The sequence below is a fragment of the Cnephaeus nilssonii genome (genome assembly GCF_951640355.1).
Source record: "Cnephaeus nilssonii genome assembly, chromosome: 10".
Lineage (NCBI taxonomy): Eukaryota > Metazoa > Chordata > Mammalia > Chiroptera > Vespertilionidae > Cnephaeus > Cnephaeus nilssonii.
In genome coordinates this window covers 33,505,996-33,526,224 of record NC_137081.1, presented here as the reverse complement: position 1 = coordinate 33,526,224, position 20,229 = coordinate 33,505,996, and the positions used below count along the sequence as shown (strand labels likewise).

General features: G+C 48.4%; 1 protein-coding gene across 3 annotated transcripts in view; it reads right to left on the bottom strand.

Moving 5' to 3' along the window:
* AGAP1 (ArfGAP with GTPase domain, ankyrin repeat and PH domain 1) overlaps positions 1–20,229 on the bottom strand; it is a 413,559-nt gene that overhangs the window by 59,680 nt on the left and 333,650 nt on the right. The window contains exon 14 of one of the 3 annotated variants that reach the window (XM_079783223.1): positions 6,728–6,805. The exons of the other annotated variants lie outside the window; for them this stretch is intronic. Coding sequence (XP_079639349.1) covers positions 6,728–6,805 — 78 coding nt within the window. The remainder of the gene's footprint in view (positions 1–6,727; positions 6,806–20,229) is intronic. 3 annotated transcript variants of the gene reach the window in all.

Sequence of the window (20,229 nt, the reverse complement as noted above, 5' to 3'; positions counted from 1 at the left end):
ATCAGGGCACCTGTTTTAGGAGACACGACAGTGCCCTGATTTGCATTAACAGCAATGCAAACTTTTGGTGAGGTTGCTTTGTTCTCATTAACAAGTGAGTGTTAGCAATGGGTTTCTCCCAGTTTCTGCCCACATCTCCAAGACGACTTTTTCTTCATGTCCTTGAGGGCTCCCACCTTTGGGGTCCAGTCTTCTGCACGCACTTGGTTCTCCTGCCATCCCCTAGCTGGGCCCTGCGAACAGGCCACCCTGCCCTCTTCAGACCAGCTTATCTGCCAGGAAGCCCAGCTGGGCTGGGATGACGAAGGTGTGTTTTCCTCACTTTCTTTGGCTGGGAAAGACATTCAGGCCTGATCCCAGGGAGCCTGATGCAGCCCCAGAATCCTTCTTAACCCAACCCTCCAGGTAACTACTACCTATGTATCACAGTTGGGAACTGAGATGGAAGGTATCAGCTAGGTCTACCACAATGTAGGCCCTATGAGATTACGGGGGGCTACAGCCACAGCCCTGGGCTTTTATGCTAATTTTTTTGAGCCATACATTTTGTAAAATATTTCAGTATTTCTTTTTTTAAAGCATGTAATACATAGGCATGTGGTTTAGATATTTTACTCAGTGATGATGAAAACCACACGCATTTACGATGTCAGCCAGAATCCACTGTAATGTAAAAAGTCAGGTTTTATTCATTTTCAATTTTCCTTTCATTTTTGTAGGAAAAGATAAATGTGAAAGAAACCTGAAGAATATGGTTCAAGATTGTGAAGAAAAAAACACACACCCAACACCACAACATAAAAACACTCCCTCCTCCCACTTGAGAAGTTATTTTATATAAACAGAAAAAAATGTATTTTCTGGTCATTATGAAGACGTGTAGCTCATGGCTCTCGGGTACCTATTTCTGCAAGCTGTGGCTCTGGCAGCTAGGTTTGCTGAGCCTGAGTCTAGCAGAGGGGTTTGCTGTGCTTCATGTAGGACAAGAGCAGGTCCCCAGAGGGAGGCACAGAGTTAGGAATGTCTGCTGCAAAGGTCATCCCAGGAAGATTCTCCTGAAACACAAAGGAGGCCTGTATCTCCCTAACACAGGGGGAGCTGGGGCAGCAGCCTGGGCACCAGGCGGCAGGAAACTCCAGCCTATTCGGTTTGGCTTCCAGGACTGTTGGGTGCCACCCCTTTCCTACATTAAGGAGGGCACCTACAACAAAGCTCCTGGGAAAAATAAGTTACCGGGTCCCACACTGAAAACATCTCAGGATGTGGGAGACAGATGTGTCAGGGCCAGGCTTGCGGGTTAGGAAGATCTACTAGAGGCATCTGCCTTGCTCTGTCCAGTCATGGAGCAGAGCTCTGTATCTGTACTCATTCCAGCTTCCACTCGTCACTTTTCAGAGGCAGGCGTGGGCTTGGCATGCTGGGAGGCCTAGGGCTTCGTCTTCTGCTCAGAGCCCAGCGTGGGAATGAGCGACGTGGCCCTGCAGGTGTCCGTCCGCCCCAGGTGCTGCTCTGAGCTCTGAGGATCCATATCATCCTTTTAAAAGTCGAGGGCTGGAAAAACAAGCAATCTTGCTTCCTTCCTCCAAAAGTCAATTCTGGAGTCATTTCTCATGATAGGGTTTCCCAAATCTGAATTTGTCTGCATCAAGTCTCCATCCTTGCTGTTCACATGGACCAGGGCTTGCCTTGGCCTGAACGGATACATTCAACAGGCCTAAAACATGGCCATGGGTACGGTGTGTTCTTGGAGTTGTTTCCACAGCAATCAAGTCTTTATAACAATTTTACAAGGACCGCCGTGGTCACTGTCACACATGCCCAGCTCTGCGTAGGGGCTTTGCAGGATCAACTCAACTTCTTCAATTATGCTTCCAGGTAGGTTTTAGTGTTTCCTTTTTAGAGAAAGAACCCCAAGCAGGGGAAGGCAAGACCCAGTAACCACCCAAATTCACAGAGCTGGGATCGATCCAGGCCTGTGCTAGTCCAGAGCCAAATTTCCACCTCTGACGATTCTGTTCAGGATAGTAAAGGGAGCTGGGAAGGATAGATTTAAAAGTCTGGGGAGAAAGAGCTCAATTTTAAACCCCCCTCTTACTACTTTAGGACATTTTGTGTTGAATTTGCTTCCTATTACGTAAATGACACTCAAGTGTTTGAGTGACAGGAATTTGTGGCACTCCAGGCATGAGGTATGTACTACTAGTGGCCAGCAGGAGGCGCTGTGTTACATGCCTCTGGATAGTGACTCCAGACCAGTCATCATGACCTCTGCTGTAGGCGTCATCTCCCTAGTTTACAGATAAGGAAACTGAGGTACAGAGAGTGCGCTTCAAGGTGAAGAGGTGGGGATGTGAGAACTGGACCAAGACCGCCTGGCTCGAAACCACTAGGCCACTCACAAGCAGAGGGTTTGCCAAATTTCTCATCAAGAATCCCAGCCTGAAAGAATGAAATGAATGAGAGTGAAGAGGAACCCTGTTGGGTTGTGGAAGACAGCCCAACAGGCATGCGGGGCCTCGGGAAGGCCGCTGGGACACCTGTGGGTGGGGGCTGGGTTCACACCCTACAAGCAGTCCTGCAGAAGGACAGCTCGACGGATCACCCCCACTCGGCAAGAGCTGCTGTCTGCCTGGTGTCACAGCCCCGAAGGTGCTCAAGCCTGAATGTGCTCCATGCTGGCTGCTGAGCCCACGGCCAGGTTCAGGTGGCGGCTCTGACTCCAGTGCCTGGCCTGGTCTGGTCTCCCTGCCTCGTTCTCTCCTTTTGTAAAACGTGGAGGATATACAGGGGTATCTGGAGAGTCAGTGGGCAGGATGCCGGGAAATGATGGCTCCGGCCAGGTGTCATCGTCTGTGGAGCCTGTGCTGAGCCCTGCGTCAAAGGCAGCTTCATTCTCCACTAAGCCCAGGGCACCCTCGCTCTGCGTCGGGATCTCTGACTGCCAGCCCTTCCCCTCTCCACCTGCTCGGACCCAGCGCCCATGTCGGGAGAGGAGCCCAGGCCTCAGCGGGCTTTTCACTCAGGCGCGAGCGCGTGAGCACGCCTGGAATTTGTTGAACTCAACCTGAGTGAGGTGAGGTGAGGTCTCAGAGCTGTGACTGGAACACCAGTTAGCTGCCTTGTTAAAGGGCTGCACACCTTTGCTCAGATGAATAGGCACATCTTGGCTACCCAGTGGGGGAAGAGGTGTGGGCACTGACTTGGCATGAAGCCCGCGGTGGTGCCCGCCACAGCTGTCCTCCAAGAGAATCGATTCTCCACGGCAGGGCCTATTTGGGACCACGGTGTCCGGGGACCCCAGTCCATCTAGGTGGCCCACTGTGGTGGCAGGGAGGCACCCAAAACAGAGATTTCAAAGGCCTGTCTCTGGGGCAAGTCCCAGCTCCACAGAAACGGACCTCCCTGGACAGGGTTGAATGGGACACGGGTGTAGGTGTCAACCTCACCGTGGGTGGCCTGACACCCCAAGAGATGCCCCTGTTCCCAAGTGCATCTTTCCTGAACCCATTTATGCCTTATAACACGCACGGAAGATGCTTGCCTCTGTGAGCGGAGTCCATCTGCTCGCCCAACTCCCGGCGCCGCTCCTCCCACAGCCACGTGGGGTGGGGGCAGTGTGCTCACCACATCCCCACAGGCCTCCCTCCCTCGGCTCCTTCTGCGCAACGTCCACCCTTCTGCCCAGCTCTCTCGGTTCTTTCGTAGAAAAGCATTTACCACGAATGCGGGTGTTTCCGAGGCTGGTCTCAGGAGGCGACTAAGCATTGGGAAATCCCACCATTAATATGCCTTCCACCCCTCTTCACAGGCTCCCGAGATGGAGAAGTTCAAGTTGCATCTCATGGAAGGAATAAAGATTTCACAGTTGAATTTTTATCAAGTCACAAAGATTTTAAAAAATTACTGCACTCTAATACTAGTATATACAAATTATGTTTCCATATTGGTATCAGGGATAATTAGCCCGAATGAACAGAAAAAGAGCAAAAGAGAATATACCTTTGTTTGTTTTCTATGCTCGTACGTGTGTTTCCCTAATTAGTTCTGTGTTACTTGCTCGAACCCACTCCTGACATCCACACATGCAGCATGGGGTCTGGGTCCTAAATTTGGTGATCTGGGCACATGTCCTGCCTCCAGAATCTGCTGCTTGTTCTGCAGAAAGTCGAATGACTTGCCAACGCCCCAATTTCCCAGAATAACACAATACCCGTGGCAGGGGACTGTGGAGATAAACGACAATGTGGTCCCAGGGCCAGAACAGAGTGGTCATAAGAGAAAAAGGGCTTTGGATCAGGACCATCAGATTCCAATCTCGGTCCTGCCCATCCCCAGGCCAGTCCCCTGGGATCTGAGCTGAACTCTCCCACCTGGAAAGGGAGATGCGGACCCCCCACCCTCTGCCCACTGGCTGCACCGAGGACAACGCTGACTAGTGGCCAGGCTCCTGGGACAGGGCCTTGCTCTCAGTGACACTCTGCAGTCACTGGTGTTTCTGGGTACTGAGTGGACCACTTTACAAAATACTCCATCTGGGGAGGGGTCCATTCGGTGCAACACTCGAGGCCTCGGGTTACAGTAAAAGTCAGAATCTCAGGATGTGACTGTCCAGAGAGAATCATTTTATAGACAGAATATGTGATGACATACATCCAGAGACTGGCAATCAGAGAGGCCCTCTGATAATTTATTTTATGCAATTATATGAATTCCATAATATACTATTAAAAGCCACATGAAATGTGACAGTGTGCGTACAGATATTAATCTTAAAAGAAACTCAAAGTAAATGAAGAATGATCGTGTCACTTAATTGAAGATTCATAAATGTAACTGAACACTGAACAGATATGAGAGACAATGTGAGGGAGGCCTGGCTCTGGGGCCATTATTTACTCCAATAGACCCGGGGTTTCCTTGGAGACTCCAAGTTTGCAGTGTTACCTGGTATTTACAGATTTTAGAGAGAGGCACGTGTCACGGTACCTCCCCACCCATGGCTTTGGGCAGGCAGAGGGGTGGGTTACCTGACTGATCAAGGCTGAGAAGTTCCCACTTCTGTAAATTGTCACACCTGTCATGAGCTTCAGCCCACCATCCGGGGGCCCCATCAGCAGTCTCAGGGGGTGTGTCTGCCTCCTTCCTGCCCCCCCCCCCAATTTTATATACAACTACATGTGAAACCGAATGTCATGACTCATTTTTTTTTTAAGGCGGAGAGCCAATAAGCAAATTTGTTGTGGCAAATGCATACACATACAAAAGAAAACATATCTGATAAGGACACAGTGAAGAGAAGTGATATGTACTTTAAGCTGAAAAACTAACATTAAGAAATAGTGAACGAGCATTTTAATACCCTTTAAAATACCACAAAAAATGATAGTTGGTCCTGCAGGTGTTGGGACTGTTGCTAAAATGCTATTATTTTTCTCTCTCGTTTTATCTTTCTTGAACGAATGCTTTGAAAGAAGACTCGATGGGGATCAAGCTCCGTTTGAACCTTATCGGATGACAATTTCCCCTTGAGGAATGAAAAAAAAATTATGATTAAAAAAATAGGTCTTTAACAAGGCATCATGAAGATGTAGTTTTGTTTTCTGGATTCATTTTTTTTTCCTGGCCGAGAGCAGGGCTTTCAGCGGCGAGACCAGAGCAATTGTGAAAGGAAGAAAAGAAGGGCAGCGATATAAATCAGCGGAGGTTAATGACCGGGATGTGAAGAGGGGGACTTGTTTACAGAAATACCGTGCAATTTAAAATTTACAAGAGATTTAATGCCACCGCCTGGCAATCGCTAAAATCAACAGCCCAGAAAACAGTGACATTAAGAAAAATATTACAGTTATAATCATCCCCAAATAAGTCAATTAGTGTGAGGGCGCCGGCTCGCGATTACTTGACCCATTTGGCTCGCACTTAAGTGAAAAAAAAATGTCCCCCTATTATACCGAGATCGCTGGATTGTGACCTGCTTTGCATCGCACATAATGTACGCCAGCCTCCTGCGCGAGGGCTTGGGCTGAGGGTGGAGGGGGTTCCCTTGCTTGGCATCAGAATAATTCTGACCCCTGACATTTGTAATCATAAAAAAAGGCAATTTATAATTGTGTTGTTCAAATGAAGGTGGGGAGGGAAATGCAATCTGCTATTATACAAAAGCAATGACGGCTGTCTTCGCCGAAAAAAGCAACGCAAGTCAATTTGTGAACTTTGGCACCGGACGACCTTTAGAAACACAACAATATACCGAATTTACAAGCAATAGCAGCCCATGCAAATGACCCGGGCCGGGCCTCCGGATCAGAGCTGCGCGGAGCATTACGGAGAATGCGTCCACAAAACAAATTAAGACTGTTGCTTAAATGTCACGGCGCACTATTGTGTTTGGCTACAGATCATTACACCTGATACTAACACTTTTAAAAACTGTAATAACTTGGGAAATATTACGTTGAGTGCCCACATGTATAAAGCAAAAGAAAAAAGAGGAGGAAATAGGTTTCTGAAGTAATTTAAACATCACCACTCTATGACTGAAGGGAAAGGTCAAAATTTAAGTAAGCTGAAAGGAACATGAATGGTAAAATAAAACACACAAACAAAAAGATGGAAAGACCACAGGAATGAGTCTGCAAACACAATAAGGGTGCATGCGGCTTCGGGCTGCATTTCCATGTCTGGGGGGGGTGGGGTGCGGCGCTGGCGGAAGGGGAGACGGCGTTACCTTCAGTGTTGGTGCTGCTGCTGCTGTATATATTTCGCAGGCTACCAACACGGTTTAGTTTCCATGCTTTGCGTTTGGCTGCATCCAGAGAGCAGAAAGGGGAGAGGGGGAGAAAGACAGAAAACAAAAAGGAGAAGAAATCAAATGAAAAGGGGAGAAAAGAAATGTCAAAGTAGCATGTGACATCACCTCCATCTGTTCCCGAGGGGCCGCGGGTGCTGGTGGGTCCCCGCTGGTCCCTACCCCCTCCCCCCCCCCGGCCCCCCACTGCCAGCCAGTAGCACAGGGAACCTGGGCAGGACAGAGGCGTGCCTGCCAGTGTCATTAGGTTTGCACAGAATCAAACAGACGCCCAGGCAAGGAAGCCAGGCGCCCCTGCTGGTTTTACACGTGGCTACTTCCAACCGTGCCAAGCTGGCCTTTTCCTTGGGGCCTGGTGGCATCTTTTGAAGGAGCTATGATGCTAGTAGCCATGAGCCCTCTGATTTGGCAAAATCTGGCAGCATGTCAAATCCAGAGCCCCTGGTGATGAGCAGTTCCTGTGTGTGCTGCGGACGGAGGTCTTAACACTCAGAGCTGATAGAAGATGAAGCCCCCCACTGCCACCAGACATGGGGATACATTTGGATCCGTACAGTCATCACAGCAGCAAAACCCTGCCACCACCTGGCTGCTGCTGAAGGGTGGAGGCCCCTTCTTGTGGGGCCGCCGGAGGCTCTGGATGGAGCTCCCAGGACCCCAAAGAGCACACACGCCTCCTGAAGCGCTCAGCTCACTGGGGGAAGCAGCAGAAAGAAAAAGCAAACACCAAGTTACCCAGAGAGGAACAGTGACCCACGGAGGAACCCTGGGTGGGGAAGTCAAAGGCAGAACCAATCCAACACTGGTGGCCCCACACCTCACACTGTGCAGTGACTGGTTGGGGTGAGAGGGGCCCCGATGCTCCTCTAGGGAGATAGTCTCAGTTCATCAGCCCCCTCACTCCGAACCAACCCCTGGACGCAGGACGTGAGACCAGTGAAGGTCATAACCAGACCACCTGTCTCTCTCCATGTCCACAGCCAGGAAGAGACACTGGTCAGACCTCCCATTGGGCTCTTTGGATAGCCGTGCACACCTGGGGAGGCAGGTGCCTGCATCTGCACGGGAGTCCTGACGCTCACAGCACAGAAACAAGGCCTGCGCCGGGCAAGGGACAGCACTCTCACCCCTGCCCGCTCCTGACTTAGGACGTGCTGGCTGCTCCTGCCTGCTGTGGGGTTTACCTCTAATAGTGTGGGGTGTAGGCTCCGGTGTGCCCAGTTCAATGACCTGGGGGGGAGGACTGGGTCTCCATGACCAGTTCTGCTGCTGAAGCGAACCCCAAGTGCATGGGTGTGTATTGGGTTTCTTTGGAGTGACGACAGAAAATACATGTACAAAATGTGGACATTCAAGGAAGCAGATGCAATTCTGAAGCAGCACCGTTCTTGTGTATTCAGGAGGCAAATTTTATATAACGGTGAGAGAAAGAACGAGCTGTCATTTACTTGTCACCTGATTTAAAGAGAAACAGTTAAGTTTTAACTAAACACCTAAGAATGACTCAGTAGCTTGAAAACAAGAAATAATTTAGTAAGAAATGTAATCTCGAAACGAGTAGGCGTCTACAGTGTATGGGTCTAAATTTAATTTTTTCATGGGTGGAGATGTGTCCCTCATCTCTACACCCTCAAGGTATCGATAAGGTACCTGTTCCAGGTAACAGCACACCTGGGAAAGGGCCTTCAGGTACCCACCAGTACAAACGTCATGCCTACAGGGAACCAAACCAGTCAGTTTTCAAATGTTTCCTTTAGAGATGTTCAGCGGGTAATTACCGGGTTCCTCAGGTGTAACGGACACTTTTGCGGTGCCCTTAATTATTTCAATAGCGGAAGCCCTGGCATCTTGGCCCATAATTCACAAGTTCCAGAAAGCAGCCGTCAGAGAGGCCTTGCTCCTCACGGAAAACTTGCCTCTGTCGGCAACATTTACATATAAATAGGCACAGTGTGGTCAGGGCGCCCGGGAGGGGGAAGCTCCGTAGAAAACCCGTTCTCGCCTGCGCTATGCCTTGCATTTTTCATGCCCTGGTCTCCCATTACTGTATGGAAGTATAAGCAGGAAGTGAACTCGCAGCCTGGTTTTCTATTAACCTATTGATGAAATAATCAATTTTAATGTGTAGCATGTCATGCCTTTTTCTCCTCCTAAAACAAATGGACTTTTCCTGGCTGATGCCAAGGTCCTGATACAAGCATTCGTCTCCCAGGGCACTGACTGCTCCAAGTCCACGGGGTTAGAAGCTTCAACAAGAAAATACAGTCGTAGGATCATCGATAAAAGCTCAGGCATGTGCAACGCGGCTGCCCGGACTCACTTCTAAGGGAAACGGAGGCATCGCACCGAAGGGACTCAGGAGTCCTCTCCCTGAGGCTGCTGGCTGGACACCTGGTCCCGCCTGACCACGACACACCCGCGCCACCGTGCTGGGGGCAGCCCCTGGCTCCCAGGCCTCTGAAATGGGCAGTGATTCTCGGGGACTTGATGTAGACGAGCTCAAAAGACTACATTTTCTGGGTAATCTTCGTTTTAATTTAGAAATTGAGTTTTTTTTGGAAAATAACTTACAGGAATATAGTTCCTTCCATTTAAACGTAGGCTGACTTAGTTGTCACTAATGTTATTTGTTTTTCACAAAAAATACTATTATTTTAAAACCAGAATTTCACCTGTTATTGGGCAAAAACAGCAGAGCCTCTCAACAGCCACCCACCCTGGGCGAGAGCGCCGTTCTGAAGAAGAAAGGCTGGTGGAAGGCCAAGTCACGGCCCTCTCTGGACGGCGTCGGCCAGTCAGGACAGCGGCTCTGGCGTCTGGTGGACAGAATGAGGAGCGGCGTGATCGCTCACCTCCTCGTAATTACTCCCAGCCACGGCCTCCTCAGAGGAGACAGGGAGAGGAAAACGCGCAAATGACGGCGGTGCTAAGTAGGAGTTGCTGGAATCATTTAGCGTTAACGACTCCCATTACCACACGTGGCTGAATTTTGTGGAAGCGAAAGCTTTTCCTGAGAGTTCATGCGATGATCACGAGTAAATTAAAATTTTATTTTAAAGGAGAATTTCTATTTTGTTTCTCTAAGCAAAATATTGTTTTTCTTCCTACAGCATGTGAGTGCCTGAGGACTCATCACAGACAGATCTCCAACACAAGATTCTTCTGACCAGCACTTAATAAATGGAATAAAAATAGTCCTTAGTCTGCTGGCACATCAAACGAGCAGGGTTTTATCCTAAACTCTTCCTCCCTCACCACACCAGGCGACCAGGGACTTACACTAATGTCACCTCTGGTTTCCTTCTGCTAGCGCTCTTTGTTGACTAAGTATTCCTCAGGTAGCTGGTTAAAAGATCACACAGCCAGGAGGGTGCGTGTCCGAACCCTGTGCGCCCCACTTATGTCCGAGGGTGAGGGCCAACTGGGCTGGTAAGGTGAGGCTCTGCACACCCGAGTCAATTTTGAGAACAAACAGGGTCTTTTTGTGTGCTACTCCCTCCTAACAACATGTCTCAGAACAAAACAAATACCCCCTCCATCCATTCAAGAGGGTGCACACCTGTGCCTCTCAGAGAAGCCATGTGGTAACCTGGTCAGACGGCACGACCCTGTCCACTTCAGACGTGGAGCTACTTATTTTTAAGGATGCCGTCGGTGTAAATGCTGCCTGTGCAGCAGGGAGGAGGGCCTGGGTCCCTGGAGCAGTTCACACTGACGCTGGCACCAGGACGCCCAGTGGGACCCCTCCCCCCATACTCTCCCTCCCCACCCCCTCCGCAGGACGGGCATAGGCAGAAGCAGATTCCGCCGTGGTTTTCCGTCCCTTCCGGTTTGGTGTGCCCCGTATCGCCGTGATCTCTGTCCGTGGCGATTTCACTGTGAGGTTAGAGGTCGGAGGCTTCTTTTGCGCTGGCCTCATGAACGTTCATTTGCGCAATAAGACCGTGTGCGCATTCTGCTCTCCTATGAGAAGGCCGTGGCGTTTTCCGTAAGACGCAGCCCCAAAGATTCGCACACGACGTGAACTCGCTGCTTTCGCTGTGAAGGGGCTTCCTAGAGGCAGCCACACAGAGCAGTCGTCGTGTCGAGACATCCGTGAAAAGGGCCTTAGAGAGGATGAGACAAAACCCGAGGCCAGGCACGTACAGGATGCGTGTTCAGGAAGCAGCGTGACTTGGTCGTTAGCAGTTTCCAGCAAGACCAGTGCCCTCTTCGCAATTCGAAGCCCAAGAAGGCAGAGTTAATGTCTGACCAAGTAAAACTGCAAAATAAGTAATCAACTCCTAATGATAGACTTTTGATTCAGTTTCTAATAACTCATAATGGCTTTCTTTACAGCAAATACAGGTTCCGTGTCAGTGGCTTCCTTTAAAGCCCTTGGATTTGCAAACTGCCAGGGCTTCTACATAGTGGGCTAAGGCAGACACTTACAGAAAATGCCATTAACCCTGGAAAACAGCTAAAATAAAAACTAAGTAAAAACTCCAGGATGCACCATAAAACCAGAAGTTCCAATTAGGTAGAAAGCAGTTTTCCTTTCAGCCTGGAAACACAGCGTGGGTTCAGGTGCACCCAGAATTAATGGGTATTTCTCCCAACACCAAGACGTGCCCCTTTCACAGGGCTAGCGTGAGAGGCGGCTTCCGTGGGGCAGCCTTTCTGATAAATCTGTAATGTACAAGGTTAGTTTGGCATGTTCTCAGGTGGAGATTAGGAATACATCACCAAGTCGTGGAAACTTCTCTCCTTGTCTTCCTGGAGCAGCTGTGCATTTGGAGAAGGGAGAACTTTATTTATTTATTTTTGAGGTAGGGAGCTGTGCATTTGGAGAAGGGAGAACTTTATTTATTTATTTTTTTTGAGGTAGGGGGGGGTTACTAAGAAGTTGAAATTGGGGCTCCTTGGCTTCGGGGCTTGATTCTGTTCTGGGTGAAGGATGAGATTAGAACAGGAACTGGCCATGACGTGGCAGCACCAGAAATACTCTGCTTTCGTGTTTTAGGCCTCGCTCTTCAGCGAACATTGTCACATTCCCCCTAATCACTGCGTGGTTGTCCTTCAAAATAGAAACAAACAGCAAACTGAGTTCTCACTGAAGAAAAAGCGAGGTTCAACTGTGTTTTCGCTGCAGGCCCAGCACGCGGGTGCGCCGCCGCCGCCACCGCCACCGCAGGATCCCGAGACAGGAATGAGTGATAATGGGAAACATTCGTCTCTTCTTCTTTTTCCTTTCTTCTCTTATGTCTTCTCAATTTCCTCCAATAGAGTATATTGCAGGCTTTTCTTTTAAAAACACAAAATCTTTCTCGACAATTTCAGGAAAAAAATAGGTTTTTAATAAAACTTCAAATTGTGCTATCATATTTCAAAGGCGATGGCCAGTTAAGGCAACTAATCAAAGGCACAATTACTCTGCGACGGCCGCTCGCGCTCTGTGCAGGGCTGTAATTGAGGGGCTGTGATCACTGGACCACCAGCCGCAGCCACGCAGACAGTGCGTTTCATCTGCCCTCCCAGTGGCTGACTTCCTCCCACCGCCCCATGAAATGACACATTTCAGGGTGATTCTGTCAATCACGTCCCCCTTCCTTTGGCCATCGGAATCTGAGAAGACTACCGAAAACATCTTCCAGAAAGCACGTTTTAACCTTTTGCATTTAGGGAGGACTTGACCGGAAATTCCCAGTAGCATTCGGATCTGTGGCTCGAGGAACCATAGAACAATGAGATCCACAGCATTTATGTAGACGGACAAAGATCCGAGTGGGAAAGCAACGGAATTCTAAATGTTCGATTCTTCTTGCTGTAATGGGAATGCAGTCCTTTAAACACTAACAGATTTCTCCCCACAAAACCGCTTGGGCTATAATGGTCCAACTTTTCAGCACGTTCCCTGGTTATGGTCAATGAGCAGACAAGGTCATTGCTATCCTAGGAGGGACTGGAAACGTGGTGCAAGAATGGACACAACAAAATAACAACAACCGTTTCATTTCTTTAATTTAAAAATAATTTAGATACGCCAATGTTATTCCGCTTCAAGCCAGAACACCTTGGAAGACTATTTTACTATTACTGCAAAAGCAAAGTTCATTTCATATTAGTTCAATATTAAGAATAAACGATGACCAATCTAACTAGACGATTTAAAGTTAGGACCCACATACACACGTAATTCTCACACTTATGGGGACAGCTCTGACAGAGACCTGGACTATGTTTAAATGTGAGGGGTTATGTTACCACAATGTGCAAAATTGCCCCTTTGAGCATTGTGGAGTTAGCATAGCATAGTTGTAGCCAGTCCTTACGATTACACATTTAGTTATTTCCAATTTTATGCTATTAAAAATGCTATATTCTGTTTAGCTTAATGTAGCGGTTGGTGGTTACCTATATAGTATCTATAGATATGTATATACACATTTGTATATACACATGTTTATTTTCTTTGCTATGTCTGCAGAGAGGGCCAAGAAGTGATGGCATCCCAGGAGCAACGAGCACACCCAGCCCCCACATCTTGGTTTCTAATACACTGTTGAATGAAAGGAAGGGTGAGCTAACACACACAGAGGCAAACACTGCAGTGATGGGGGTGCGACTGAAAGGCACAGGAGCCAACTGAAAGAGCCCCCAGTGGCCGAAGCTAGAACAACTGGGCAAGAAAGGAAACGAAGTTCAAAATAAATATCCAAGAGTCCATACTGATGTACTAAGTAAATGACTGAATAAAGTAATAAATGGGGAGAAGAGGTCAATCTTCCTGGCACAAGAATTTCAAATTCATGTAGGCAGCCCACCCTAAAGGAGGGGGCATAACTCCCCACTCCTTAAGTTACGCAGGGTGTGTAGAGGCCCCCTCCCAAAGAGGGCACGCTGAAGGGGGGAAGGGGGAGGGGGAGGAGAGGGAGTACATTTTCAGGAGACACCTGACAACACAGCCTCAAACCCGGTGATCAAGGTCAACACTGACAGGCCTAAGTCATGCTGATCGTGTGCACCGTTTATACGGGGTGATGAGATGGCCCTTTATCTCTGTGGTCTTCCTCTCAGCAACCCAAGGTCCCAGAGTAATCCTGAGAAAATTGAATTCCAATAGAGGAGCGCCATACAGTAGAGCTGACCAGAACTCAGCATTGTCCAGGTCATCAAACACGAAGTCTGAAGAACTGTCCCAGCCAAGGGAGCCTAAGGAGACAGACGCCTGAATGTCAGGTGGCCTCAGGGTGGGTCCCGGAGAAGAGGGAGGACATTAGGGAAAAACGAAGGGAACCCAAACAGAGTAGACTTTAGTTAACGTGGGTGTGCCAATATCGGCTGATCCATTGTGAGAAACAGGCCACACTAATAAAAGATGTAAGCCACAGAGGAATTGTGCACGTGCATGTGTGTGTACGTGAGGAGCGTATGGGGTTGCCTGTACCATCTCCTCAATTTTTTTTTTTTTATGTTTTAAACTTTTCTAGAAAATAAAACCTATTAAAATACTATTATAGGCACCTTTGGGCAGGAATATAAGTTTTTTCTCCCCATCATTTTAATCGTTTCCTTAGAGTAACATTCTGCTAAAATGAAAGAAGTATTCAGCAGCTTGAAATAGGTGCAGGAAGAACTACCATCTCATCACAATATATCACTCATGCTACTAATCATTAAGTCAACTTTTACAAATTAAAGATAACCTGAAATCTCAGAGGGGCATACACAGTATGGGTCCCACGTGCTACTGAAATTCTCAACAACCTGAAAGCTAACCTCACTGGCAGTGAGGTGATGTAATTTATGATGGTGAACAGGAGCTTCAGAGTATGTTTGCTAACTAATGTTCTTTAGAGGCAATACTTCCCCCCTGGCAGCTCTTCAGGACAGCGCACTGTCTCCTTGTGTTTCATCTGGAATCGTTGAAGTTCAAATTGTTTTTTCCTTTAGTGGATTACAGTGAATATATTTGACCAAAATGTACCATGTTTGAGCACTATTCCAGCTAACTGCCAGTATTAGCTTTTAATCATCAGAAAATGAGCTTTGATCTATTGAGAAAAAGTTGTTGGCACTCATGTTGAGTTTAGATCTCAGCTTCTAATCAGCACAACAAAACCATCTTTTCAATAAAAGTGACAGAATTTAATAAAATGAAAGAGCCATGCAAAGCTGGCTTCGTGATTCATTGAGATGCACCTGCGGTGATTTACCAACTCAAGGAAGGTCTGAACCCGGGAGCGACTTCAAGACACTCCAGCGCCTTAATCAAGAGACAAAATTAGCAACTTTTCTTAAACAGAAAGGACCAGCAATATGGTTGCATACAAAAAAACCCCCCGAGTTTGCAATCACAGGTGCATCCAGAACACATTGTCCAAAATAGATGTACTTCACTTGGGTATAAGGCATGAGGTGCCCATTGGCTATTCCCACCAAAGCCCATTTCATATATAATCCCCCAAATACATGGCAAGAGAAAGAAATATTACAGCGACTTATTCCACAGATGTAGTGAGTTCACAGCCTGGTGGTTCTGAGGTTTTCAACCACCAGTTTCTTGAATGAATACGTAATCTGTGAATCTGTGTCACGTGCGCCTTATTTGGGGGTTTTCTTTCTTTCTTTTCTAATTATCGGGGTAGGGAGGTTCTTTCACAGAGGGTGCGGGATGTACAGACTGCCAGGAAGCAGTGACCCGCCCCCTTCACGGACACCTGGCTGCAGGGCGGGCGCCGGGTTCTGGTGGGTTGGTGACTGAATGTGACCATTTCGTCAGTGTCTACCACACCGTCCTCCCAGCAGTCCCTGGTGCAAGGTGAGATAAAGGACAGGCAAAGCAGAGAGGAGAGTGAGGGGCAGGGAGAGCTGGTGCTTGGGCATCAACGATGCCCACCTGGCAGCCGTGCCAGTGGCCTTGGGGGGCCGGCGGGGCTCTGTGCTGTGGCCCCTTTGCCTGCCCACGAGGGTCACCTTAGCAGGGATCAGCACGTGAGAAGCCACTAACCACACACTGTGCAGGATCCTGACACAGACGCCACGGAGACCGCAGTCACCAGGGAGACCACAGTCACCACAGAGACGACAGTCACAGATACAGGGGAAAAATACAGAAGACTGATCTTAAGATAGCATGGAGATATTTTTGAAGGCAGTAGGAATACCATTCAGAACTATTTCTAGAATTGTACTATTTTCAAAGGTCTTCATTAGAGGCAAAATGTGCATCTATACGCACGCATGCATGCCCCTCCCTGACTGCCAAGCTGAGCTCCGGCAGAATAATCGCACGTGTTCTCAACGATATACAAGCAAACTCAGGGCCATTTGCCTCTCCTACTTGTAGCTCGTGGCAGCATCATGTTTTATGATAAACTAAACTTGGGCAAAAAAGTTTTTTAAAAATGGCAAAGACCAATCTCTCTTCGTGAGTCCTAATTTAAAAAAACCTGCAGGCCCCTTCTGTTGAGCATGATTCAGCAACATTCTAAAGTGACTCCGCTTCCCCTTAGTCATGGTATCAGCATACACTCACTTCTGTCTACACAGACGACCCCTGGACCAGGCCCTTGGCGTCTCTAGAGGCTGGTTACCCAGAGGCCGGAGGGATGGCTCTGCCCCTTTCCTTCCTCCAGATCAACCGGGCTTTATGGCTCCAGCGCAGGCTCATGCTTACATCACCAACTTGGGTGCAAGTAGGACCAACACTACTTCTTTAGTCAAGATAGTTGGCACTGACATTAAAGGATACAGCTCTTACCCTGGCTGGTATGCTCAGTGGTTAGAGCATCGGCTCTGGCACCAAAGGGTCTTGGGTTTGATTCCCTATCAAGGGCACCTACCTCAGGTGCAGGTTCAATCCCTGGCCCGGTTCAGGGGCATGTGCAGGAGGCAAACAACTTATGTGTCTCTCACATTGATATTTCTCTCTCTCCCTTCCTCTCTCTCAAAATCAATTAAAAAACATTTATAGATGAGTAGATAAAAAAGCTGTGGTACATATAAACAGTAGGATATTGATGAACCTAGAGGGTATTATACTAAGTGACATAAGTCAGTCAGAGAAAGATAAATACCATACGATTTCACTTATATGTGGAATCTAAAGAATAAAATAAACAAACAAACAAAACAGAAGCAGACTCACAGATTCCGATAACAGATTGAGGGTTGTCAGAGGGAGGGGAAATGGGGGACTGGAAGAAAAAGGTGAAGGAATTGAGAGATACAGAATGCTAGTTATAATATAGCCATGAGGATGTAAAGGACCACATAGGGAATATAGTCAATAATATTGTAATAACTATGTGTATGGGACCAGGTGGGTTCTAGACTTATCGGGGGGGGGGGGGGAATCATGAATTATGTGTGCCTAACCACTATGCTGTACATCTAAAACTAACATAAAATAATACTGAATTAAAGGATAAAAAATAAATGAAAGGCAAATTTACTTTAAATAAATGGGCCAGTGGGAGGTAAAAAAAAAAAAAAAAAAGGCCACCCAATCTTACAACTACTGTAGAAATGAACTGTGTCGTGGTGTAACTTAAAAAAGTTAGAAGATGCACATCAGACACTCTCTCACCTGTCGAGCGGCAGTGACCAGTGCCCCTGCTGGACAGGTGCGTGCTGAAGGCGTGTGCGCCTCAGTGCAGGTGCGGGGCGCCCCCCGCAGCAGCCCTCACCAGGACGCTGGGCGAATAAAGGACGCTGCTCCTAATCGTTTATTGAATGATGAAACTGACACAACTGATAAAAGGTTTCAATCCTTAGAAAAATGATTGATCGTTTTTCGGTTTATTGGCGCTGCCATCTGTGTGACAAACGGCTGGAAGGCCCCCGTTAATCTCCGCACACCTGCGAGCCTGTGGCAGCCCGGCGCGCGCACCCGGGTAATCAGGACAGCTAATAGCACGGCACCGGCCGGGCCGGGACACTCCGGTGTTTCATCACGGCTGATCTCCAAATCAATTTGCACAATGGATTTTTTTTTTGGCGATGGGCGAGGCAGAGAAGAGACAGGGAATAAAAGAAGCCCAACAACAACAAAGACAGATAAGGCCCAGCTGGCGGGAGCAGGGTCCTCACACACAGAAACGGAACCAAAGCGCAAATGACTTCCCAGGGGCTCGGGACAGCGTGGAGTTTTCTGGATCCCAGATCTGGTCTGTAGCGTCAAACTGGCCCATGGAGGTTGTTTGTCACGCGGCAGCGCAGGGCTGCTGTGCTCAGGGACCTGCCTGCCTGCCTCCGATGGAGTGTGTGGATTTCCTCATAGACCCCACCCCCCTTTTTCCTGTGGGAGGGTCCTAGGTGGTGTGGCTTAAAGTAAACTAAAGGTTTTTTTTGTAAACACACTCAAAATAACGTATTTCTATGGTGCTGGATGTTGACTCTTATTTTAGTTTTGGTAAAAATCCAATCAATTCAACATGCTTTCTCCCTGAGAAATTCCCGTAACATAGAAACCATCTGGGGGCCCATATTGACGGGTTAGGAGAAGCCAGGATTACATAAGATAAGGCACAGACAGAGGGCAGTTAGTCTACAGTTCAGCAGAGAGTAAAGAATAACTACTACCTATGATGATGATGATGATGATGATGATCTATTTCTCAACTTTCAAAGCAGAAAGGAACAAGCCTTTAGAGCAGGCGTCCTCAAACTACGGCCCGAGGGCCACATGCGGGTGTTTTTGCCGTTTTGTTTTTTTACTTCAAAATAAGATATGTGCAGTGTGCATAGGAATTTGTTCATAGTTTTTTTTAAACTATAGTCTGGCCCTCCAACGGTCTGAGGGACAGTGAACTGGCCCCCTGTTTAAAAAGTTTGAGGACCCCTGCTCTAGATAATTGTCACATCAATAGGTAAATTCAAGTTAGACATAAGTACATGCAGCACCAGTAAAAGGCTTCAGCACATGAAGAGAAGTGAGTTTGAGGTGCACTTTATAAACTACATTATCTCCACTGACAGTAATTGTAGCATGAAGAGTCGGGTAACACACCTAAAGAGAACCAACTTTCAGGAATGGGTAAATACAGGCACGCAGGAAATGCCACACGCAGGGACTTCACACAAAGACAGCAGGTGTTCTCTAAGATCACGACGTGAAATAGAAAATGTAGCAACGCGATTAAAAAGAACGCATGCATACGGGAAGCGCGCTCCACGACTTCAGGTGATACAAGGGGCCTGGAGTTCTAGGGGAACGCACATCCGGCTTAGCCATGGGGACGATGTCTGCGCAGGAGCCGTCAGGAGTGAGCCGCAAGGGCCCTCATGACCGCCCAAAGCTGGACACACACCCAGAACACACGCACGCGCCTCTCGGGGTGTTCCGGGTTTCCACGTGACTGACATGCTCCTTGCTCCCCGAGTCGTTCCCAAATTGGGAGGGGGGAGGTGGCAGGACGTGTGGGTGCTGTGGGAAAGGAGAGGAAGCAGCGCCCTCTGTCACCACACTGCCCGGAACGGGTCCTGGAACAGAACACTGTCCCGAGGTCGGCGCCGGAATCCAGATGGGCCCGGGCGGAGGGCGCAGCCAGGGTATTTGTGTCTCAGAGTTTAAATAAGTCAAACAAGGTTACTTATTTACTTTTTTGCTTGTTTTAAATGGAAGGCTTCTCAGAACCTTCGATTTGCTGGTAGACAGACTATGTGACTCTCTCCTAACCTTTCCTTTCAGAGCGTCACGCTGCATTCCTGTCCCACAGCACAGACTGTTGGAGACGCTGTGGATGTCACACAAAGCCACGTGTGCAGAACAAATTCCCCGGTACCTCCGCGTGGGCCCGCAGAGGCGCTCTGCCTTCGTCAGGTGCTTGTCACGGGCACGCACAGCGCTGGGCTTGCGCGACGTGGCAAGGACGTGTCTCCTGCCTTCCCGGCTTTCAATCAGTTGAAGGGACAAGACTAACCCAGGTGAAATGTTTCAATTGTATCTCACGTAACACAAGCTGCCCCTGGGCCAAACGCAATTATCGATCGAGACGTCCTGACCTCGATCACTGTGTCTCCATACCGCCTGCACACCCCGCCCCCCGCGACCCCTTCCCCCCGACGAGCAGGCCTTCTAGTGGCACAGCTATAAACTGTGGGAATTCTGTGCAGCCTGCCGTGGCCGCGGAGGGTAGGAACTCCGTATGATCTAGAGCAGTGATGGGCAACCTTTTGAGCTTGGTGTGTCAAACTTCGCCAAAAAACTGAGCATGACTCTGGTAGTGTGTCACTTTGAGGAAAAAACTAACTCCAAGACTCTAGTCGCAAATGTTTCATCCTCAGGAGCAGCAAATGTTTCATCCTTGGCACGCGGCCGCGTGTCATCAGAAATGGCTACGCGTGTCAGTGCTGACACGCGTGTCATAGGTTCGCCATCACTGATCTAGAGCCTCTGAGACGTGGGGGCTTTGTCCAAGTCATTTGGGCCCTCCCTG